At 41.0% G+C, this 25,787-nt stretch overlaps 1 protein-coding gene across 2 annotated transcripts; it reads left to right on the forward strand.

Annotated features, from left to right (window-relative positions):
- Nucleotides 1-958: 958 nt before the first annotated feature.
- Nucleotides 959-15,815, forward strand: LOC147881352 (protein REVERSION-TO-ETHYLENE SENSITIVITY1-like). Of its 2 annotated transcripts, none has more exons than XM_087370031.1 (3): nt 959-1,137; nt 14,300-14,639; nt 14,963-15,815. In XM_087370031.1, the coding sequence occupies exons 2-3, from the start codon at nt 14,382-14,384 to the stop codon at nt 15,380-15,382; spliced, it is 678 nt and encodes a 225-aa protein (XP_087226157.1). In that variant the 5' UTR covers nt 959-1,137; nt 14,300-14,381; the 3' UTR covers nt 15,383-15,815. The 2 variants fall into 2 exon arrangements, with proteins under 2 accessions (XP_087226157.1, XP_087226156.1); XM_087370030.1 differs by having other exon boundaries at nt 960-1,132.
- The last annotated feature ends 9,972 nt before the right edge of the window (nt 15,816-25,787 follow it).

Here is a 25,787-nt window from a genome sequence, read left to right on the forward strand (position 1 = left end):
GTAACATGGTTGAGCGGCAGTGGGCAATTTTCCAGCAATTGTTCCCATGCTAAAGCAACACTGTCCTCATCATCAAACTCTGACAAAAGTGAGACAGAACTCTGCCACTTTTCAAAAAATCCGGAATGACATTGGCTGGGAGGATGTTGGCCCTGTAATGCCCGCTTGGAGAGGGTTTTTCCCCGTCTCCAACAGTTTGGTGGAATGCCAAAGTCTCGCACCTGATTATGTGGAGATGAGTGGGAATGTAGCCAACCTTGGACCTTGATGCCACTTTGTGGCGATTACGCCAAAGCGGGAACCCCATCTCCATCTGCCAATAAAGCTCTCCATCTGCCCATGCTTTATTGCTGGGAAGCTTTGTCAAGGAAAGAAACAAGATAAATTTCATTCATGTGGCTTGCCAAGAGAGAGAAGAAGAAGAAGGGAGAGAGAGAGAGAGAGAGAGAGAGAGAGAGAGAGAGAGAGAGAGAGAGAGAGAGAAATGGAAGAGGAGAGAGAGGGAATGAATGCATGTCCGAAAAAGCACACCCAAATTTAAAAGACATGCTCTAAAGTCAACACCGCAACCAATCATCGAATTTGCAAAAAAAAAACAAGTCTTTGAAAATGCTAGAAATCATTTTTGGCATCTCAAAGTTGAACCTGCACTAAGGCTACCTAAGGAGGCCAAAAAGAGAACAAGGTGGACATTGTCCAAGTGGCCTGTTGCCCGTGGATGGGGCTGTTGTTTTGCAATGCACGACCTTACTTGAACACCATGTGCACACGTGCCAATGCCAACACTACCGCTCCCTTGAACCAGGAGATGTGGCAAACAGCCAATGACCTCACAACAAAATCAAAATCAAGACGCCAAATAATCACACGGAAAATCATTTTTCGTTTTCAAGATTAAAACTCGTTACTAAGACCTACCCTTAAGAGGGCAGGCCAGAAAGAAAATCGATGGGTATTCCTTTTTCGTATGCTCATTTAATGCATTACTATCATATATAGCTCAACTGCCCGCGTTTCTTATCTCCTGTTGCCTATTTACTGCATGAGTAATTTGTGCAAGTAAACTCCACTTGGGTCCTGAAGTGTAGCTAGCTTCTTGTCGTGCATTGCTTGAATCAATCAGAGGAATAAGGTAAGGTACTTTCTTGTCGTAGCTAGCTTCTTCTCCTGGCTGTTTGCTATGAACTGCATGAGCAATTTGTGCAAGTAAACTCCACTTGGGTCCTGGAGCGTAGCTAGCTTCTTGTCGTGCATTGGTTTGGATTCAATCAGAGGAAAACGATCATCAATGTTGTAGCTTGATTGTCAAGAGACTTTTGAAAACAGTGTGCCCCTCGCCTTGCCACCTGTCTCACTGGGTTGCATTTTCACTTTTCTACCATGCCTTGATCTTTTTGTCGGCGCTCTTCATCAATAAGGTTAGAGATCATACCTTCCAGATAGATGCCAATGTTCAGCCTAATAATTTTGCTCTATCTCCGATTCCGTTCGTAGACTAACCTTAAATTTTCGTTTGACATCATTGTTATCTACCTGTGAGCCCAATTGCTTTGTAATAGGTTGCATGCTAGTTAAACGAGTGCCTAAGCTAGTACCTCCTGTCATTCGGATTCCAAAAAAGTCCTGTTTGGGTATGATCTTGGAGTTTTCATTTTCACACCAACAGCTTGCACCAAATTGCAGGTGATGATAATATCCACTGCCAAGTTCTTAGCCCAAATCCGCTGCTTATTTTCTGTCTCAGACACATATGATCACAAGCCTCGCTTCATGAAATAGAGTGAACTCCAAGCTGCCATGGGGCTTGCTGAATTTTGTTGATATTGCTTGTACTTTCATCATATCCTCCATTGCTTCTTGGGTGATGAGGCTTGCTGAGAGGCTGAGTCATCTGAAGGCTGTGATACCAACTGAAGATAATTAAAATACTAGAATTCCGGCAGGAGAGAATGACGACTATGAAGGGATTGCGCTATGCTGCTTATGCTTGAGACAAGCAACATTAGTTGAATAGAATAAAAGTGGGAACATCTACACTAAAAGAATGAACAATAACTTACGGACTTGATGATGATAGTGTGCATGTTCTATATTGAAGATGAACTCAAAACTATTACATATGTTGATCGTGACACTGGCTTCATAAGGCTCGACTGTTCTAGAGGAGGCAGGAGTCCCTACAGATTATCATGGCCACAACATGTGTGGCTGGTAACTTCTTGACCTCGTACAATCTCTTGAGCTTTCAGATATAATAAAGCGCATAAGTGCACTGTGCAGATAGTTCCCTAAGATTTGCAGATGTCTCACTTAGATTCCACTCGTGTGAAGTTTGTCTCGTGCTTCCAAGCCTTTTGCTTGGGCAAGTTGGAATGGACATCAGCTCCGCAAAAATTTGAGTTTACCTGAGGAAACGCTGGAAACAACTGCAAAAAACATGATGATTTGTAGCCTTGGATTTATGCAAATGGGCACATAGTTGATGCAGTAGATTTGGTGTAGAAGAATGGAACATATAGCATCAGCTACAGGCTGTATACAGTATACATATGGATCGCTGTTATATGGCAGCTTTTTCGCTGCAGAGGTAGGCCTTTATATAACAGACCTGGTTGAATCTTCCCGAGTCCCGACCAGTCAGCCATTATGGTTTGCTGGTCTGACAGACCAGTTTAATTTTTATGGGCCCTAGTCTGTCCTTTTTTACCCTCCTGCTGCAGTTGGCTGATTAAGGGGGCAGCCTTTTACAGGCTACAAAGAGTGTCTCCATTGAAGCCTCAGCCATTAGCCCTTCAGTTCTGTTCGTTCTGAGCCTTCTCTTGGATGTAGTTTTTCCCAGCACCGGGCTGGAAGTTTGTAGCACATCCTTGGGCATTCCTTTTGGCTGTTCTACCTGCTGGTCAGTTCCAGAGCTGTCTGCCTTGTAATTGAAAGATGGAGAGAGATATCAAGTTCCTTTGATCTTATCAGGCACAAGAGTTGGCTAGAGAAGGCATCGTATTCTCTGACATGGTAACAGAGCAGAGCCAAATATAATACGCTTGTAATTGACTCCAACATTTGAAGGAAGGAGACTGTGTTTAGTTGAGTGCTCTTGTGGTGCAGTACATCTCATATCAAATTTAATTCCAGTTATCTTTTGCTTGCTATGGCTTCACATTTGCATATTCCCAATTTGAAGTTGGATCATGGATCTCACACTTAGCTTGCGGAGACAGCCTTTGAGTCTTGGACTATCCTGAAGGATTTGTATGAGATCTACAACTCTATACAGATACAAACCTGTAGAATCAGCTGTTACCATGAAGATGGAGGATGGGGCATTATTGCATTAATCACCAACATGAAGATAGTCTGGGCCCAGCAAGTGGTGGTGCATTTATGGTGGACACTTAGGCGATGGCCATGCTTCTACTTTAACTTGCTGCTAAAGACGTTCAGACGGTTTTGTACGAGTGTAAATATGACAGAGTGCATCATGTTCGAGGAAATGGAGGCAATGCTTCTCTGCAGGAGGAAGCTAGAGGGAATATTTTTTAGGGAAAGACGATAAGGTTTTGCCGTGGTAAACACCTCTCTCTTTCTTTAAGGCAAGGTAAGGGTAAGCCTAAAGATGACAAAGATTTGAAGGGGGAGAGATGGAAGGTGGTGGAGTGAAGAAGAACAAGAAATGTTTATACTGTGATGCCTCTATGAAAAGGATTGCAGTAAGAAGAAGTGGACGTGAAGAAGACGGAAAACAACAAGCCCAAAGGAGAATTGTTTTCCCAGACTACCTTGTTATTACCGGAGAGCTCTTCCTAGTCATTGACATTTGTTTTGTACAGTGAGCGATTGACAAGGGAGATGATTTGTGCTGTATATGTACCAGTTTGTGTGACAACATACTTTTGTGAGTGAATTGACCACGTAGAATGAAGATTGAGTTCGACAACTGGGAAGTGGTCATTAGGTCGACTAGGCTTGCGTAGAGGTGCACATAATATTGGGAGGCATTTCCACAGGAAGCCACGTTTTGGGTTTCAGCCCTACTTGATTTGCTTTATCACCCCATATGTAGGTAGATGACTACTACAAAGTGGATGTGAGAGCCAATTTATTTATTTTCCTTCTTTGATGATTATAGCAGAATGATTTAGGTGTATTTACTACAAACTCAAGGAATGGAGGGCCAAGGTTGAGAATAAGATACGAAAAAGACTTAGACTTTTAGAACAGAGGGGAGAATTTATGTCAGAGGCTACAACACCTCATGTAATAAGCACTGGATCCAAAACAATTTGACAACAACACACACATTGTAGTAGAATGGATTAGGAGAGCAGTTAAGATAGATGTTCATGTCTGAGTAGCACAATGATCAAAGTGGTCAAAGGAAAGATTCCATAACACATGTGTGCATGTCAACAAAGCCGATAGGAGAAAGCTAGAGGTAAGGACCAAGGAGTGCATCTTTGTAGGATACAACAAGGTGTCCTAATCTTATTCGCTCTGCAAAGAAGATTGTGGTGGGGGAAGATGATGTCTCTCAAGAGATGGAGCCCTAGCCTGAAGCAATTATATCAGTTTCTTTTGTTGCATCTAGGTGTCCGTGTGCATGCCAACAAAGCCGATAGGAGAAAGCTAGATGTAAGGACCAAGGAGTGCATCTTTGTAGGATACAACAAGGTGTCCAAATCTTATTCGCTTTGCAAAGAAGATTGTGGTGGGGAAAGATGTTGTCTTTCAGGAGATAGAGCCCTAGCTTGAAGCAATTATATCAGTTGCTTTTGTTGCACCCACAAGGACACCTAGATTGGCTAATTAAGAGAAGTTGGAGATTTGGGATGAGAATTGAATCAGAGTTAAAGGAGTCACAGCCATCAAAGAGGTTGCTGCAGAGACGATGAAGATGCTGAGATAGTGTTTGAAGACTCTGGAGGACTCAAGGGTTATAGATATTCGTGAGAGCACTTCCATGATAGAGAGGAGATGTTGTATGTGTGAGACATACACCGTCAACTATGCACTAATGGCTCAAATACAAGAGATCAAGGACCTAAGGACATTTTAGGATGTTAGGGTCATTTGGAATGGAGAGTTGTTATGTAGGGAGAGATGGACTCCATTATGAAGAATCACACCTGTGATTTGGTTGAGAGACCGCTAAAATGGAAGACTAAGTGGCTTTTTGAGGCCAAGTGCGAATTTGATGGAAGTTTGGGTAGATAGAAGACTAGATTAATTGCCAATGGTTATGCAAAGGCAGAAGGGCTAGTTACTATGAGACTTTCCCTTGAGGAAGACGATTTGAATAGTCATAGCATTGTGGCACATCATGAGTGGCCCCCGATCTATTAGATGGATGTGGTCAACCTTTTGAATGCAAACTTGGAGGAGGAATTCTATGTGGAGTTGCCTTAGGGCTTTCACCAGGTGGGTCAAGGAAAAAGGCATGCGAGCTTTGGACAGCTCTATACATTCTTGAAGAGAGCCCAAGAGCATGGTGCCAGTGTATCGATGACTATTTCTTGGAGATTGGTCTTTCTTATAGTTCATTGGAAGCAAATGTTTCTCTCTTTTTAGAGGGAAGCAAGAGGATGGTCATTATCCTACTTGGATCACTAGTGATCACAGAGAGAAGATCTTGCAGGTGAAGAGTCTTGTCAAGAATGAGCTTGACAATGACAAACTTGGGACTCCTTCATTATTGCCTTGGCATTGAACTTTGGTAAAAAAAAAATTTTTTTAGGAGAAGTTTATAAGAAAGGAGCAAGTAGGATGCAAGGAAACAAGAGCTGGAGGGCCACAACGTGAAAGCTGCAATAGATAAGATTCATACAAAAGTAGTGTGGAGGTGGTTTTGTCTAAGTGACAAAACCACACTAACCCACTAACTGTGGTTAGGGGGCTAGAGAGGAAAAAGTGCCCCTAGTTTACTTATGGATTACATTGGTCACTGTCTAGAGTTATGGAAATAATTCTAACACCCCCCTGCAGTGCCAATGTGATGATGTACAAGGAAGGGATCAATCACCAAAAGGAGATAAGTTCCGAGCACTGCGAAATGCCTCAAACTTCTCACGTGGAAGTGCTTTGGTGACGATGTCTGCAACATTGTCATGTGTTGACACATAGATCATATTGATCTCCCCTGCATGCAATTTCTCTCCAACATAATGATAATGAACCTCAATGTGCTTCGTGCGAGCATGATAGCACTCTAACTATCAGTGAGAATCGGAGAAGATAAAGATCAGCAAACAAACAACGCAGCCAAACACATTCAACTGTTGTTGTGAAAGCTGCCCTGTACTCAGCTTCACATGAGGAAGTAGCCACAGTAGATTGTTTCTTGCTCAGCCAAGAAATGCAAGCTTTGCCAAAAAAGAAACAATTACCACTCGTGGACTGCCTAGTGTCATAGTCTCTAGCCCAATCTGAGTCACTGTAAGCATGCATTTGCAAGTTACCTCCCTAGGAAACATCAAGCCATAAGATTTTTTGCCTTGCAAGTAACGAAAGATGCATTTTACAGGCTGCCAATGTGTTGCCTTTGGGCTGTGCATATACCTGCTCACCTGAGATATTGCATACTGAATATCGGGCCGTGTATTGCACAAATAAATGAGGCATCCAACAGCCTGGCTGTAAAGTGTGGCATCCACTGATTCACCTGCATCATACATATTAGCTTCAGCCCTGGCTCCATGGGAGTAGCTGTAGGCTTACAATCTTGCATGTTGAATCTATCCAAGAGCTTTTGCACATACTTGGATTGAGACATAACAAGGCCACGCTTGTCTTGTATGAATTGGAGCCCCAAATAGAAATTTAATATGCCCAAATTTGTCATGTCAAATTCAGCTTTCAATTCAGCCTTGAAATCTGCAATTATTTCCTCATTTGACCCTGTGAGCAGCATGTCATCTACATAAAGAATGATGACCAATATATCGCCCCCCATCCTTCTTGATGTAGAGGGTGCTTTCAGTGGGACTATTGTGTAGCCCCTTGCTTGCCAGGAAGGCATCAATCTCTGCATACCATGCACGTGGGGTTTGTTTTAGCCCATATAAAGCTTTATTCAGCCTGCAAACTTGAAGTGCATTGACCGAAAGTTCAAAGCTTGGAGGTTGTTTGACATAAACCTCTTCCTACAAGTCCCCATCAAGTGCACTAGGGGATGATGCATCTGAGACAGCCATACCCGAATCCTTTTCTTCTCCTTTGCTATTCTTTTCTTGCATTCACCAATGTAGTGACTCGGCTTCTTGCAGTAGTGACAAATACCCTTCCTCTTTGGCTTCTTTGCATCACCTTTAGCCTTCTGAGAGGCCTGTCCGGAATCAGCTTTATGCTGATGTGTTGGCTGATTTGAATGTTGCTTTTGCTGCCCTTTCCCTTTGGGCTTGAATTTTGAGAGCATGGCATGCTCGCCAGCCCGTGTGGCCATGTTCTTCCTAGTTTGCTCCTCCTGCAACAAGAGTCCTACCAACTCGTGAAAAGGGAGAGGATTGGCACCCCCCTCAATGACAAATTCAGCAAGGTATGAAAACCGAGATACGGCTCAAGAAGAGAATTCAGAGTGGTGGTAATCATCTCTGAATCAGAAATGATCTCATCTATATTTAGCAATTGTTCCCTCAAATCTTGAAGCTTGGTGAGGTGAGCATTCACATCCATATGTGTGGGTGATAGCTCTCTCTTCAAGAAACAGACTCAGACATCATTTCTGGCTGCAAACATGCTCTCTAAAATATCCCAAGCTGCCTTCGAGGTCTTGCATGACCGAATGTGAGGAACAATAAACCTTTTGACAAAAAGAGAAATAATTGAAAGAGCTTGTGTATCATGTGAATCACACCTTTTCTGTTTTTGTGTGGGAGGCACCAAAGCAACAGCTGCTACACCTAACACTTGTCTTGCGCCTTGACCTCTACCCTTGCCTCCACCTTGTTGAGGAGGAGTGGCAGGTGCAACCATAGTTTCTGGCCTTGTCTCATCTCTGTTGACATAATCCCATAGATGTTTGCCAACTAAGATATTGCCTCATTCGGATTGTTTTGAGCCATATTTGCTAGACAAAACAAATAAATGCAGCAAATCTAACAAGTGAAATCCCTTCCTGGGATCAAAGATTCACAACCAAAGTCTACAAAAAAATCTGCCCAAAATGACAGCTTGCTGTCACAGCCTATCAAAGCCTTAAAATGCACCAGAATGCTCTGTAAATCCCCAAAATCTGCCAAATAACACTGCAAAAAACTGCCAATGTCTTCAATGTCACTCAAAATAAGTCCGAGAAATTGCTTGCAACAGTACCAAACTGTTTGTACACTGCCAAATTGCATCCAAATGCAAAAGCCCCAATTTCTTCAGGGAAATTGCATCCAAAAGAGGGTAAATTAACTAAAAGCCCCAATTATGCAAGAAATTGTAGTGCAAAACCGAAAGCCCCAATTTTTGGGATGAAATTGAGTTGAAATTGGGGCAAATCCAAGAAAAGCCCCAAATTTGACAAAAATGTCCGCAAATCCAAGAAAAGCCCCAATTTCTTCAGGGAAATTGCATCCAAAAGAGGGTAAATTAACTAAAAGCCCCAATTATGCAAGAAATTGTAGTACAAAACCGAAAGCCCCAATTTTTGGGATGAAATTGAGTTGAAATTGGGGCAAATCCAAGAAAAGCCCCAAATTTGACAAAAATGTCCGCAAAGCGACCCTGCAAGGATACCTTGCAAAAAACAACCTGTACAGAATATATGCTTCCAAGAGCTGCAGGTACACAAGCAACTTGTATGAACAGCAGCAGCACTGCTGTAGCAGATATGAACGAATCAGTCCGTACAGTACGGACTGTACAGCTGAGCACGTGTAGATACGGCGCTGACACAGTTGTAGTCTATGCGGGATGCAGGTATGGAATGATGGCTGATCCAAAGTACGGACTGGCAGTCCGTACTATAGTATGGACGCCTCGGGCTGTGTACGGATGTCTCCACTTGGAAGGCTTGCTACTATATGGATGAATGGCACAAAAGATGTACGAAACGTACGGTGGCACACAGTACAGCTGACAGTACTGTTGTACGGACGGGTAGCGCAAGAATGTACGGTATGACGGGCGATGGGTGTATAGAAGGACAGATGTACGACAGTTTCGTATAGTCATACGGACTGTATGGGTGAACGGCAAGCTATATGGTGAGCAATACGACGAGCTGTACGGTGAGCAAAGTGAACAGTGAGCTGCTTGTGGGAAGTACGGTCTGGGGCAATGGATGAGTAGAAGCAGAGGCAAGTCCAAGAGCTGCTGCTCTGATACCAAATGTAAGAAAGGAGCAAGCAGGATGCAAGGGAGCAAGAGTTGGAGAGCCAAAACGTGAAAGCTGCAATAGATAAGATTCATACAAAAGTAGTGTGGAGGTGGTTTTGTCTAAGTGACAAAACCATAGTAACCCAATAGGGACCCCCAAATTGAATTTGGGCCCCTATTAATTAATTCGTGCGGGGCAGAATCTGTGAAGGCGATTAAGGTATGTAAGAGGTGGGAGTGGAAATGAAGGTGATTAAGGTATGTTATGACTGATGGGAGAGGCGGTGGCTTCTTCGAGAATCCACCAAGTGCTTCGTGGCTTCTTCGAGAAGCCTCGGACTCCAGAAGCTTCCTTGAGCCTGGTATAAAATGAGGAGGGGGGGCAGTGTAGATGGGGGGCTGTGAGGCCTCTCCAACAAAAGAAGGAAGAGCTGGGAAATAGGAGTAGGAGGAGAGAGGGGAAGGGAGGGAGGGAGAAGGAGAAGCAAGGGAGGAGGGAGAGAGCAGGAGGGAAGGAGTGAAGCGGCAATTGGGGGGAAGAAGAGGAGGGAAGGAGGGAACGGGAGGAAGAGGAGGGAAGGAGGGAGTGGGAGGTAGAAGAGGAGGGAGGGAGGAAGAAGAGGGAAGGACGCAGCGGGAGGTGGAAGCGGAGGAGGCAAAAGAGGAGGGAGGAGAGAGTGGGAGGCGGAAGCGCAGGGAGCGGGGAGGGCACAGGGAGCGGGGATGGGAGCAATGATTAGGATAGGGGCAATTAGATAGGTTAATTCCGAAAATATTAGATAGGCTAATTAGTTAGTAGCTTAGGTTAATTTGCAATTAGGCATAATTAGGCATGTCGCAGCTAATTAATTATTAGATTTTAGGTAGGTAGAAGCGCATAGGAGAAGCGAGAGGTTTTTCCCACTAACTGTGGTTAGGGGGAAAAACCTCTAGAGAGGGAAAAGTGCCCCTAACTCACTTATGAATTACATTGGTCACTGCCTGAGTTATGGCAAAAATTCTAACAAAGTTTGTCTCAAGATTTGAAAAGATTCGAAATGGAGGGCTGTGACTCCAATGGATGTTCGGACAAAGCTGAGCAATCGTAATACATCTCCATTGGTAGATACTACTAAGTATTCACAATGGTGCGTAGTTTGATTTACTCGACCTATACCCGAGCAAACATCAGTTTTTGTAGTGGGGTTGGTTTGCTAGCTCGCCTCCAGGCAGAGGGTGACTCATTGGAAGGCAAGCATGAGGGTATAAATTTATCTCCAGGTTAGTAGATATTGCATCACGTATCAAAGAGATATTACCCTTAAGGGAAGTTGTAGTTTGGACTAGGCTGGTGATTGGCTCACCACTGTCTCACCACTGTCTATGACATGATATTCTTTTTGGCTAGAGTTAGGGGTAATCTCGTGACCTAGTCAGAAGCACAGTTGTCCTTTCTTCAAAGAAGGCTGGCTACAGAGTGGCCTGCACACAAGCCTGTCAATCTGTTTGGCTTGAATGGATTTCAAGGAGGATTCAATAGTGATCCTTGGCAATAATCCGAGTTGCATTGTGATTGCGAGAGAACCGTGTTTCATGTTCGGACAAGGCACATTGAGGTTTATTATCATTTTCATAAGGGGGAAGATTGCCTCCTACAGCCTATACATAGTGTCCCTTTGCCACTACTGAAACCTCTTTGCACAGGCTCACAGGAGCAGAGTCCAGCCATTAGCCCTTCACTTCTCTCTTCTCAGCCTTCCCTTTAGCTGTAGTTTTCCCAAGCACCTGACTGGAAGTTTGTAGCACATCCTTGTGGCACATTTGATGTTGTCACATCAGAGTTTGGCATTGCCACCTTGTTAAACTAGAAATTTCACTTGGAGCAGCTACAATGCTCATCTGCCAGGGCCAAGAAAGAAGGTGTGCAGATGTTTTAAAACATTGTAAGGGCTGAAAGATCCCTTGAAATGTTGCACTGAAGGATCGACGATGGCTGCACCAGGACTGGTCTCACTCTTAGTTTGTAAGATCTCTTTTTAAAGGGGAATGGGAGGATGATATTTATTCTTTGTGGATAACTTAGTCATTATCGGCAATCACACCTAGAGATCCAACAAGTCTAGGGTCTACTCCAGGAGGAATTCAGGTGAGGTTGGAACCAAGCTAAGCAAGATACATCTTAGTCAGTTGATACTACCAATAACTGTCAGTTGGTTGATATGATATGGAAGGCTAGTATGACGGTCCTTGGATGTATGAGAGGTACATGTGGTTATGGGATCACTCAACATACAGGTACCATCTAGATGGATACTGCGATTCAGACTTGGTTGGAGATTGGGATTCCAAACGGTCTACTACAAGACAGTGCTACTTGCTAGGCTCAAGGCCCATCTTCTGGCTCAGAAAGAAGCAATTGATGGCTGCTCTTTCTTGACAGAAACACATGCAGAAGAGCATGCACAGCAGCCTGTAAATCTTTTGGCTCAGATTGATTCCGGAGAACATGGATGATGCTTCTTTCTGACTATCAAAGTTACATCTGGGTGTGCTCCGTCTTGGACCTATTGCCATATATGACTGAACTAATGATCATGCTCATACATACCTTTAAGGGATATAAAGAGAGCTATTTAGATCTCATGAAACACATAAAGTTCACAAAACTGATGCGACTTAACGCATCAGCCGCCACATTAGTGGCACCCCTTCTGTACTGGATCTCAAACTCGAAATAGTCCATAAGCTCAGACCATTTAGCCTTACGACTGCATAAGTCTGAAGCAGTACACTTAAGTGATGGGTTATCCACACATACCACAAACTTGGAACCATATGAATAATGCCTCCACTTCTTCAATGAGGGGAATCAAACCCTGGATTGAATCAACGATCTAGCTAGTACATCCATAATCCACTGGACGACATTCCAAATCCTTGGAATGACCTTCATGCATATAGACTCATGGTTATTCAAAAAATTTCAGATTATTATTAATATTAAAGACTGATTTTCGGAATGTTGAAACTGAATTAGTTTCAATAGAGAGTTTGATTGAGTATGCATGTGCTTTCTAAGTTAGGAATGTAATGTCACATTTTTGTAGGAAGTGGTGCAAAAGTGTAAGGGGTTCATTTTTTAAAAAATGTTTTAAATAATTTATTCATTTTGTAAATTCATTCTTTCATTCCTACATGAGAGAGAGAGAGAGAGAGAGAGAGAGAGAGATTTTATTCCTGTTTTTTGGTTGGTTTTGTTTCTTGATTTGCTTGCTTATTTTTGCTTAGTCACCTTCTTCCTTTCTCTTTTATTTCTTGTTTTCTTTCTCTTTTGTTTATTTGACGTATTTTAGTAAGAAATGGGTTTGCCCAAGAGACTCCGCGGGTCTTTAGAAACCTAGTATAGCTGCTTATGCTTAGGCAGTGATGAGGACGTAAGTGTTGCTTTGCTTGCTAAGTATGTCTTCCTTTTGTTTTTCAAAAAAAAAATTGTTTTTTCCTTCTCTTTTGTTTTCTCTTTTATTTTCTTTGTAGATTTTTGGACTTTAGAACATCAAAATTTCTAAATTTGTACGATTGGATATATTCTAGTCATACAAAGGTATATATATATCAAAGTTGCATTGCGATTACCAAGAATTCGGAGGTAAAAAAAAAAAAAGAATTTTCTAATTTATTAGACCTCAACTTAATAATTAATGTGCTATTTTAGATTAAAATAATATAGAACAAATACGATCCTAGGCTTGCTAGGCTCAAAACTTGACCTACACAACTCAGAATTGACCAAATTGAAACCATCTTTTAGAACTCGACGTGCCCTAACTAATGTGCATGTGAGTGATCGAGGCGCAAATCCTAACACAAGGATACAAGGATTATGGATTCTGAATATGACACCTGCCTCATGGTTAAACATTGCATGATCTTGATGTGCCCTCGTTAAGCCAAGCATAGCCAAAGACACCAAGGCTCGGCTCGAAAGCCAGTTTGAAGGTGTCAAGATAACCATGGGTGCTAAATAAAGGGTGTCAGAGAACCCTCGTGGATGTGCGAAGCGTCATCAATCTTGTACGGCGTGTTGATAATTTAATATCAAGTGGACGGTGATCTGGTAAGGAATAGTTCAGCAACGTGAAGCCCACCTCCTGCACTAGCTTCCAACATCTTGTCACTGGATGTGACTATCATGGATACTGACAATTTATCACCATACTATAGATGGTGTAAATAAGACTATACTTTTCAGTGCTATCCTCAATATAGCCTATGTCACCTTCAGTGTGATTTGTCATCTCCAGTATGCCTTCAGTATCACACTGAAGGTATACTAAAGATAGCATGTCATGGTGATCAATCATGATAAGAGCTCTGAAGCGTAATAATCATGTGCACAAGGATTTGTGGAAGATAACCATCTGGGGTGTGAAGTAACTAGAGGAGGTGAATCCTCACTACATCCCTGGAGGCTGAGGCTACTCTTCTGGGATGCTGCGGGGAGGCCTAGATGCTGCTTCAAGGCTAGAAGGCCTTAGGTGGGATGATGAATGAAGGCCAAGGGGGCTGCCTTTTATAGATCCCCTTGGGCCTGGAAATGAACCGACCAGCAGCTTGCTGCACATCATCCAGGCAGGGAGCTGGCCGACCTGTTGTGTTCCCCGACCTGCCACCGCCACGTGGTTGCTGACGTGGTGCTGTGGCCTGCTGATGTGGCACCCCTGCTGAGCTGGCTCTTGCACTGTACTGGCTGCTGCTTGCATGGCAGTCCATGTGGCTGCTGCTGTGGCTGTGTGCTGACTGGGCAGCCCAGCATGCCACGGGCTGAGGATGCCCGTGAGAGTTAATGTGTGGAAATATGGAACAGTTATGACAAGCTACATATTCAACAATGTATGCATGACCATATTGATGTCATTCATAATCAAGTTGCAATATCTTACTTGTAAGTTGTCTATACTTAGAGATGTAGGTGTCTATTGTTTAGGTTTTAATTCAAAGTCTCATTCCCTTCTGTTTTTTGCAGGATAAAATGGGAAATTGAGTTTGAGACACTGCTTTGCTCTTAAGCAACATATGATACCTGAAGTTGATTTTGATTTAAAACTATGGATGAACCCCATGATGAAGAGTGCTTGACTGGTGCTACGGATTCGGCAGCTCTAGATCCTTCTACTGCACGATTTCCTCAGTGTATTGTTTGGACCTCTTTGCCGATTGTGTCATGGTTGTCTCCATTTGTTGGTCATGTGGGTATTTGCCGTGAAGATGGGGTTATTTTGGATTTTGCTGGTCCATATTTAGTCAATGTTGACAATTTTGCCTTTGGTGCTACGGCGAGATATGTGCGTCTCAGTGGGAAACAGGTGACTTTCTTCTCCAGCACTGGATCTGTCCTTCAATAACCTCAACCAAGGCATCTAAATTTAAAGTTGAAAAAGCGAATAAAATACACTTCTTAAATATGCAGAACAAAGAGTAAAGATTATAATTGTGCTAATCAATTCTTTTTCAAAATTTCAGATAGAAATAACAATGTTGATCTCATCTTCTCATGAAGTGGTCTTGCTGTCCTCCTTTTCAGTTCCTGTGTACTCATTTGGTGTGGAGAATATTAGCTATCTTCCGTTGCTCATGAGATTTGAAATATCTTCCTATAATGCTTACTTTCAGATGTGTTGGAATGCAGTGTTGTTTTCCTGCCCATCTATCTGATCACACCTGTAAATTGGGGTTTAACCATGCTCAACTTGGCACATCAGTGTCCTGGGATGATGGACTTCGCAGTACTATGCAGCAGTTTCAGCACAAGTCCTACAACTTGTTTACCTGTAATTGCCATTCATTTGTTGCCAGGTGCCTCAATAAGCTTGCTTATAAAGGGTATATCAATTGGAACATTGTTACAATCATCTTCTTGATCCTACAGAAGGGCCAATGGGTTGGCAAGATGGCAATAGCAAGATCATTTGCTCCTTTTGCAGTCGTAATGTGTCTGGGCTTGTTTGTGGCTGGCTGGCCTTTCTTGATAGGCTGGGCAATTTTCAATTTTCTGTTGATTGGATGGTTTGTGATGGGAATATATCTTATTCCTAGCCTCATTGGTTGATAAAGATGGGTTTGAGAACTTCTCATCAGAAAGAGTAGGGTAGAGTAGCTAGCATAGTCTCCTTTATCCTTCAAAGTAAAATGTGGGAGGAGGGAGTTCATATTTCTCATCTCTTAAAACTTGGTTATTCTGGAAATTAAAAGCATTTCATACAGCTACAAAAAGTATATGCGCACCATGTTTGTGATAATACACAGTGAGATCTGATCAGATATATTATCAATTGGAAAGTGTCCAACGCTTGAGTGGATAATGCAAATTTAAGCTTTGTGGTGTGAAACACACCAGATGCAGACAGTGGAGTGATGTGAGAGTTTTACAGAGAGGGAAGGCAGACTAAATTGATTGCTGATTCTCAACATTTTAACTTTTTTCCTGAAAACTGCATTAACTGTATATGAATTAGGTGATCTCATTCACACAGTTATTGATGTTCACGAGAGGAATTATCTCTATTAAGCGATGTGATGATTGGCTTGGTGGATTCTTGTATAATTTTTAGTTTATTGAAGACTGTGATCCCAAAACATATCCTCCAGTTTCAGACTGTTTGGCTTTGCCAAAACATCATGCTGTTTGTGGGTGATGTTTTATTAGACATACTTTCCAAAGCACACATTTGCATGCACGTGCACACATATCCGTTACACATGCATGTACACATCTCACATGCATGGAAGGGCATATGCACTTGCATGTATGTACAAGTGTAGCATTCACAACATGTGATTAAGATGAGGACCATCTAGTTTAAAGATCTAGCATCACCGAGCTTTGTTAAATTTAGACAAACAGTAAAGTCCAGTATTGAATTCTCACAATTTGATTTCCATAGAATTGCAGCTTTCTATCCCATCCCTTGATTGGGTCTATAAGAACTTTGTGGGATTGTTGCAAGTCTTGCTTTATTAGAAAAGTAGATCTTCAATAGATTATATACTATTGCTTTGTTATAGCTTATTTGTTCTAGCCTTGTGATGCATCCACCTCAAGGCCTATCTCTTAATATGCCCTACTATAATCTTTGAATTGGCCATGTAGGAGAACCCTCTAGCTTAATCTCTTGAGGTTGAATATCATGGACATAGAAACTTCTTGAGTTCCAAGAGACTTGGTATCATCAGAAGAATATGTGTACCAATGCACTAGCCTAATAAGCACTATTGAATGCTCATTGGGCCTGTTGGCTTTCATTTATATATGAATGGTGCGAATATGTACTCACATGATCTTTTGAAGGAAGATGCTAACCATTTTTGTAGGTGTTGGATCCATGGAGCCTTGTGTGTGGATAAAAAGACGTTAGGAGACCTTTGGACATTTGTCCCTCTTTTTGTGTGTCTTGTTAAAGAAATATGAGCACGTAAATTGTGGAGGGTAATGGTTGCCTCCTTGGGTTGGTGGCTTCCCTTACTTGTACCTTGACAACATAACCAGATGGCATTGATATTTTAATCTTGAGTCTTATATAGAATTTGAAGTTTCCCTTTTGCATCGTCTTAGTATTGATACTCGGACTATCTTTCTTGTTCTTAGATTAACATTTATGGAATTGTCTTGTAGTAGCAAGCAATGTTCACCATGCCTTGTGTCCAATGGTTGTCATTTCCATCTCCTTTGCAAGATTGTTGTTTGTGTTGTTTTTTGTTGCCTTTAATTTAATCTTGGGCTCATGGGATTGCTTTGATACATGCTTGATGGTATGCCATAGGGCTAGGAAATGGCTTGTTATATCTTTGAGAGGAAGTAAGAAAGGGTAGCTTATAAGTTGAGCAAAGTCCAATCCTTTTGATCGGGCAATTGGTCAAGTCACTGAACATTGATGGGTCAACTAAATTGTTTAGACTCCCACTAGCTTCTTTGATTGCTTCTTAAACTTAACACTTTCCACCCTATGCTAGAGTGTTAAGACCTATGCCTTGGCCATCACACATCTCCCCTAGCAACCTAATTCTAATTTATATAGATCCCCTAAAATGATTGCAATTGGATGTATTATGGTTCTGTGGTGCATTGATTGGTTTTGATGTTGTATGTATTGGAAACTTAGCCTCAAGGGTTGGTTGTTTAATGGCTCTTTCAAGGTGACCGATAGCTAGCTATCACGTTTGAATAGTGCCTACACATGTTGTGGGATTATCACAAGTTGAGAAGTCATATTGTGGCAAACCATGCCAGATGTCATCTAATGCATTGCGTAGTTGTTGAGAAATTTCAAAGGACTTGCATTGGTCAAGTGAAGAGTTCAACCAAAGAGAGAATTACTTGAAGGGAAAATTCTAATTAGATGTAAATGTGTTTATAGATTCAAGCTCTAGCATGGATCAATTGATAAATACAAAAGGTTAGTTGCCAATAGTAAAGTCATGTGTATGAAAATAAATATGAAGAAAACTGTGTCAATTGTAAAACTATCTTAGGGTTACAGTAGGAATGGCTGGTTCAATTCAATTTGAAGAGTTGGCAAGAAACAAAAGCTAGGTGGAATTGTAATTTTGAAGTTCAGATGAGTTCCTTTCCCTCCTCCATCCCCTTAATTTTCCTTGAGGAAAATAGAATGAATCAATTTTTTTGACTAGTCCCTCAACATAATAATATGAGAGGCAAAGAGGCCCACAGGTGCAACTCTAGCTACTCATTTTGACCAGCCTATTCATTATATTAATAACAAAGGATCTTTTCTCAATGATTATTTGGATGGAAAGTTTTATATGACATTTCTTGGAGGCTATGTTGTCAAAGATATGAACAAAACATATTCAAATTGTAAAAATCTTGACCATGTGCATGGAGTGTTAGAATTCAAAATCCTTTTATTAGCATCTTTTTTTAGGATTTAGATTTGAATCCTTCTCTCTACATCAAGAAAGCACAAAAAGATATTGTCTTACTTGTTCTTTATGTTGTTGATATGTGAAAATGCTCACATTAGAGCTAGACATGAAAAAGATGGTAGAGCTCCAAAGATGTACCCAAAAGGTTGGGGAATAGTTTCATTTTCATGATTATAATTGTTTCCCATGTAATTGGATAGTTGATTGTCAGCTTATAATGCATCTTTAGATATAGATCCATTCAATATTGTCAATTTATTGTCATTCATGATCAATTTATGTGGAAGCTGGAATATTTATATTTTTCACAATGCCAAGGTTAAATATTTATTTTGTGATTCTTCCGCTTAACCGTTTATGTAGAATGCTCTTAATGCAACTAGAAGTGTATTTAGATACTTGAAAGCCACATAGGAATATGGTTGAAACTGGTTTAATGACATAGTATCACATTGGGTTTGTAGTATTGATGACAAAAGATGCACTAATGGTTAATATTTGATCTCAGATTAGGAACTTGATCAAGATAAACCAAGAAACAATCACTTGGGGCTTTATATTCAATGGAAGTTGAATATTGAGGATCTAACCATGCTACAAGTGAATAATTTTGTTTCAAAAAGATCCTTTCAAAGATTTTAATTGTTTTAGGAGATCCAACTATTCTCTTTTTTATAGTATAAGTATTATTCAATTGGGAAAGAATTTGTTTCCGTATAACAAAACAAACCATATTAAAGTGTACTATACAAAAATGTGTGTGTGTGTAGAATTAGAACTTGTTCATTATCAAACACAAGAATATTAACATAAAGCCACTCAGTTCTCAATAGATTCTCTTATTTTCAACAACAATGTTGTTAATCTTGTGATAACAATTGTCAAAAGCATAGTCAAGCAAAGCCAACATGAGATCATTGTGTGTGGAGTAGCGGCATAGCTCTACTTTTCATAACTTGAACTTAAAGGTATATTTACTAGATCTATTTGAATAGGGATAGCCAAAACACTCTCTAGAAAAGATCTAGGCATACTTGCAAACTCATAATCGAGAGATGGGAGATGGGAGTTTTTTACTTCGTAGCAATGCCAAGAAGCCAATTTTGGCTTATTCGAAGCGATCCGCAGGGATCGAACACACAGACACTTACGACACAAACCAGAGCCTCAACCACCAAGACCCACGCGGGTTTTGGCATACACTTTGTGTCAAGACCCTTGGAATACACTTTGTGTAGTAAAATAATTTTGTGTAGAGACTTGGCATACACTTTGTGTAGCAAGCATACACTTATTGTAGAGACCACATTTCAAGAACATGTACAAATATCTCTAGATGGAAAGAAGCTTGGAGTGTTTGCAGCACAGTGGTTATCTCACTTCAAGTGTTCTTTTGCTTGATGTCCTTATGTCCATGCTCCCTGATGCTATCAATGTGTCCTTCCTCCTCCTCCTCCTCCCTCCTCCTCCTCCCTCCCCTACCAATTCCTCCTCATACACTCCCTCCTCTTCCTCCTCTTCCCTCATCCTCCTCTCCCTTGAATGCTCCTCCTTAAGTCTTAACCCCTTTCATCCCCATGAAGGAACTAGCTATCTTCTCGTCACGCCTACAACTCTTTCTCAATCCTTAACTCTTCCTAAACCCTTAACTCGTCAACCCTTAACTCTTCCTAATCTTGCAACTCTGAAACTTCCCTCAACCTCAAACTCTTCCTTAGATTTCTCAACCTTCTCCTATGAAAACTCTCTTAACCTTAAACTCTTCCTTGGATTTCTCACCAATCTCGTCTTCTAAATGCTACAAAACCTTTCTAAACCCTTAAAACTCTATGTAAGTGAAAACATTCCCCAAACCTTGTGAACAATACTATTTTCCACCTAAGCTCATATGACAAGCATTTTCCTTGTGTAATCCTCTATGACTCACTATAATATGACCTAAGGACTTATGCTACACTTGTGAACATGTATGCTACAATGACATCAACAAAACTATAGGTCACAAAATCCTTAGAATTGGAAATGAGAGAAAAAATTCACAATAGCCTTAAATTTGGAAATGATAGAAAAAGTGCAAACATTTTGGGATTTGTTAATCCTATGGCAAATCAACAAGGGTTAAAATTGCTATCAAGTGTAGTCAACATGAGATGATTGTGTATGTAGAGTAGTGGCACAGATTTGATTATCATAACTTGTGATTGAAAGTATAAATGATGGATCTACTAAAATTGCGGATGTTCTCCTTCGGCTCCTCCACTTGGTTCTCACTAATGGTAACAACAATATCCAATTCTACCAACTGCAATTGCACCTCTTGAAATTCTTTAGAAGCTTCAGCATAGGCCTCTCTCAAGACCACCAAAGTACTTTGGGTATCAGAAAGGTCCTCTTAAAATTTTCAAGAGCCATGGCATGCTCCTAGAGAGTGGTATTGTAATTTACCTAAGGACATTTTGCTTATTTTCCCAATATTGAGCCTTCTCTTTCCAATATTGCAAATTCTCCTTCTCACTATGTGCTCCACCTTGGCTGCTCTCTACCCGATCAACATCCTTCTTGCTCTCTTCCTAATTTGCATCCTTCCTAGATTTAAGGCTCTCTTACATCCCCTACATCACTGCCACTATGTGTGCATTATCCCTTCTTAGCTAAGATCATCTTTCTCAATGTTCAATCCATTTTGCATGTTGTAGAGCCATTGGTAAAGAACTTCCAATTCTAAGGCCGATCTACCCATTTTGCAGAGGCCGATCTAGCCAAAATGAAAGAACAAAATGCTACACTTTGGCTAGATCGGCCTCTGCCTGTTCTCATCCGTTCTAGTGTCTTCAAGCTACTGATGCAAGTGCTTGACATGTCTCTTTGCAAATTCTCTTCTCTCCCTTCCCTTCTCGGCCATTTTTCTAGCTTTTCTTGCTTGGTCCTTAGTGGCCTCAGCCGGCTGTTATGCCTACATGGCCTTCGGTTTTGCCTCCTATAGTAGGTCTTGTACTAGCTCTACCTTGGTCTCTACATCCTCCCTGAGCATCTTCTCCTGTTGAGTTGCCAATGTTGCATGTGTGGCAGCTCCCTCATATCCTTCTTGTATTGGTAAAAGACGGTTTTGATAGAAGTTCCTGTTTGGTGCACTCCAATTTTGGTGGTCTCAGATTTTAATTTTAAGGAATTTTCCATGCTCTTAGAGATCACCCTTGATAAAGAGATCAAATGTCCCATTCAATGGCTCTACTATTGCTTGAACCTACCAAAACTTCATGGTTCCTCTTGTGTCAAGAAGGAAATGCCTTTTCTCCTTTAAAACTACTTGAGCATTTGCTCAGAAGCTGGAATTCTCCTCCATCTCTACTAATTTGAGCTTTGGGAAATAAATTTTAAAAATCATTTTTCTTCCATGACTTCTCTAAGTAACAAGCTTGTGAAATACCTCTAAGGATGTTGAGCGCCTTTTCAATTAGGCTTGCATTGATATAAATTTTTTGGTTATGACAAACAATATATCCCTCCATGTTAACTTCTTTTGTCATATTGGTGAGGTTGACAAGAGAACCTAGATCGGGCTTCTAAAGCTGGATGGGATATGTCTCACAATTCCAAGATTGGAGGAAAGCTGGATGTGACTACGTGTCACTATTTTAAGATGGGAGGGGCTGGATGACGGGCCAGAGGGATCCATCAGGGAGGAGGGGCTAGATGGTGAGACAAAGAGATCCATTGGGAAGAAATAGTTGGATGGCAAGTTTTGGAACTCATTGGGCCTAGAGGATCCAAAGGGAATGGAAGTTGCAAGATGGTTGAGTGCAAGGGAGTATAACTGCAAGGGATTATGCTAGGGAGTAAGCTGGTTCTACAAGGGTGGTGTCAATTTAAGTAAAATGCATGGGCTTGCATGCAGAGTAAGTACTTGGTTGGAATACATTGGGCGCAAGTATATGGCTCAAATTTTGATTGATTGACTATGTGCAAGGGGGTGTCAAAGTATAGCCACAATGAAAACTACCAAGATAATTACCAAGCTCATAGAGTAATTAGCTCGCATGCATTGGATGCAATGGAGAGTGTGCAAGGGTGGCATCAATGTAAGAATGTAACAAATCACAATCTAAGAATGTAATGATGATACAAACTGAAGTCATGATGAAAACCACGAGGCTTGCATGTAGAGTAAGTAGAGTGAGCTCTATGACAACCACTAGGATTGCATGCAGAGTATGTAGAGTGAGCCAGTACCAATTGCCATGACAACCACCAAGCTTGCAAGGAAAGTAAGTAAAGTAAGAAGATATGACAACCATCAGGCTTTCCTCTACAGAGTAAGTAGAGTGAGCCATTAGTAGTCACGATGACAACCATTGGGTTTTCATGTGGAGTAAGAAGAATGAACCATTATTAGTCATAATGACAACCACTGGGGTTGCATACAGAGTAAGTAGAGTGAGCTATCACTCTAACTTGCATGCAAAATAAGTAGAGTGAGTAGTTAATTATCAGTCACACCAAGGCTTAATTTGGTAGCATTTGGGAATAAAACCACTCAGTTGGCATGAATTAGATGCCAGTATATGGATCGAATTGAGTTTGTACAAGGATGGTGTCAATTTAAGAATGTACTGATGATTTAAACTATAGACACAATGACAACCATCGAGCTGGCATGCACCACCAATCTTGCATAAGTATAAGAGCAAATAATTACCAATCATCACCAAGACTTGATTTGGCATTGTGAATGAATCCATGTGGCTAGCATGCATTAGGCACAAGATTTATTGATTGATTGACAAAAGGCAACTCATGATTAATTGGACATGCCATTGGGTTGGCATGCCACTAATTTAAGGCCACTTTGATTGTTTTAATGCCACTGATGAGTTTTTGGACATGCCATATTCTTAGACATACGCATAAAAGAACACCCTCGTCTTCATGCATGATCTAACACTATTTCTTTACTCCTCATCAACTCCATTGTTTGCCATCCAAAACTCTATATCTCCACTAATGCTATTTCTCCATCACTATTTCCCACTTCTCATTGGTTCCCCTGGTTGCCATATAGAATTCTGTTTCTCCACTGCTCATTGCCTATTTCTCCATTACTCTCCTATTCTCACTATGTATGCTCTTGCATTGACACCTTATGCTACCCCCTATATTATTCTTCCTTCAAGGTGTTTGCATTGTATTGCTCAAATATTTTAATGACGTGTTGTGTTCAGGTTTGTATTCAACAATGATTCTCGATTGGTCTTAAGATCAAGGAATTGACACAGATGCCCGCATTTAGTTCTTTTCTATGGACCCCATTCAGATGCCAATTAATGAGTTTGAATTTTTTTGAAAGAGCATTTGTTTTTCCCCTTATGCTCATTGGCATCCCTATTTGACCTACTTCAAAGGATTGCATTGCAGGGCAATAGTTATTCCCATCGAAGTGGAGATTCATTGGTGGCCCCATTTATGTCCGACCTTCTTCAAAGGCTTGCAAGGCGGGGCAATACTCTTTTTTAATTCACCGTGCCTTAATTATGTCTGACCTCCTTCAGGATGCACATTGGTGGCCCCATTTATATCTGACCTTCTTCAAAGGCTTGCAAGGCAGGGCAATATTCTTTTTTAATTGACGGTGCCTTAATTATGTCCGACCTCCTTTAGGATGCAAACAACCAAAATTTTGTACGTATGGCTCAAGGATGCACCTCAAGATGCAAACATTCAATTACTTGTATTCTCTCAACACATGTCAAATGGTGAAGTAGCTTAGACTATTGTAATAAAAATACTATAGTAGACTAGGCCCAAGGGGCTGTCAGTTTTTTAAATAAAATTTGTAATACTACAAGCATGTTTCTCTTTTCTTATATTCTCTAAATAAGTACCAAACGGTGAATCTTCCTAGATTGTTGTAATAAAACTTTTATAGTAGACTGTCATTTTGCAAAAGAGTATGCCACTGTTGGGGTGCTAATGGATTTCTAATACACTCTAGTTTTTTATATAAAATATGAGCGTCTTTGTGTGATCATGTTTTTTGTTTTGTGTTAGTCATTGTTCGATCATGAGAATGCTCTAAAATATCTAAAAATTGCTCTGAAAAGTAGACAAAAACCTAGCCAAATAGTGCTAAAAGTGCATTTTAGCCACCACTGCCATGGTTAGGGTGCTGGACAATTAGGTTCGCATATTTGCTAGTGTTCCTAGTGGTGAGTGAGATCTATTCCCATGGTTATTTACTGCACTAATTTGCAAGTTGCGGGCCATCAAGGTACCGTTCAGCTTTAGAATTTTTATTTAATGCTATCGGGCACACAAATTCTTGCTAGATAAAATGGTTGATTTACTTCTTTGCACCAAAAGGTATAACAAAAGCTCTCAAGACCATTGTATTGGTTTTAGATAGCATTAAAAAAGCTAAAATACCTCTCTTCTTGAACAAGCGTAGTGGTTGTTGTAGGTCAATGTGATGGTGGCACACAAGAACTAGTGCAACAGTCTCACTATTTTGCGGACCATCATGTGTCATACATTGTATTGTTGTCCAGTAAAGGTGTGAATTCTGGTGTTCTTCTCTAGTAAAAGGTGTGGAGTGATACGTGTTGTGCTCTATATTATGTTCGCCTATGTAGCAAATGCCCCTATGGAGTAAAGGTGTGGAATGGTGCATGTCAAGCTCTACACCATGTTCAAAATGGCTGTATGCCTATCAAGTAAATGCATAGAATGCCAGGTGTTGATCTCTACATGATGTTCAAAATGACTGTGCCAACAAGTTCTCATAGGTCATGTCTAATCATTATGCCAATGTGGTAATCAATATGTAAGGAAAAAACGTAATGATAGCACTAGCCTATCTTGAATTTGAAATTTCTCCCACGAGTGATCGGAGCATGACCTAAAAAATACCCCAGAAATAGTTTTGTGATTGGATGCACCTGCACCTAATTGTCCATTGACCCTATGGCATAAGATTCAGTTCTAATGAGTTACTGGAGAGAGGTCCTTTACTAACAATGTCTAAGAGGATAGGGTTCCTACCACATCTATCGCCAAACTTGACAAGGCTCCTGTTGCTTGATGTTCATCTAGACAAGATCGATGTTGACGTGCAGTAACCAATAGATCTATTGTCCTTGGGAATCATGTGGAAGCTCATGAAATTGAAGGGATTGATATTGAAATGCCAAGATTGGAAGAAGAGTACAATGATGTGCTAGGTAAATTCATCTCTTTCCCTAGTTTTACTTTGCATTTCGAGAAGAAGGATCTAAAGAATGGTATAAAAGAAGTTGAGGCTATTAGATGCTTTTTGGTGGAGCTCAGAGGTGCTCCAGAAATAAGGCAAAAAGATTCGTTTGGAAGACATGGTTGGGCCCAAGCAGTAGCGGGGAACCAACAAAGAGCTCAACATGATAATTCTCGCAACACCAACTTTGGTCCCAAGTCTAGTGGAAGCGGCATGCAATTGACCTTGGTGGAGAGGTCAGGAAAACATTCTCTGCATGAGATTCCGAATAAGTCATCCTCCTATGCTAGTGTTAGATTTTCTTCAAATCCCTCAAGGTCCTAAAATA

This window comes from Dipteris shenzhenensis, chromosome 31 (genome assembly GCF_047967505.1).
Source record: "Dipteris shenzhenensis isolate YYH24624 ecotype China chromosome 31, Dip_SZ_1.0, whole genome shotgun sequence".
Taxonomy (NCBI): Eukaryota; Viridiplantae; Streptophyta; class Polypodiopsida; order Gleicheniales; family Dipteridaceae; genus Dipteris; species Dipteris shenzhenensis.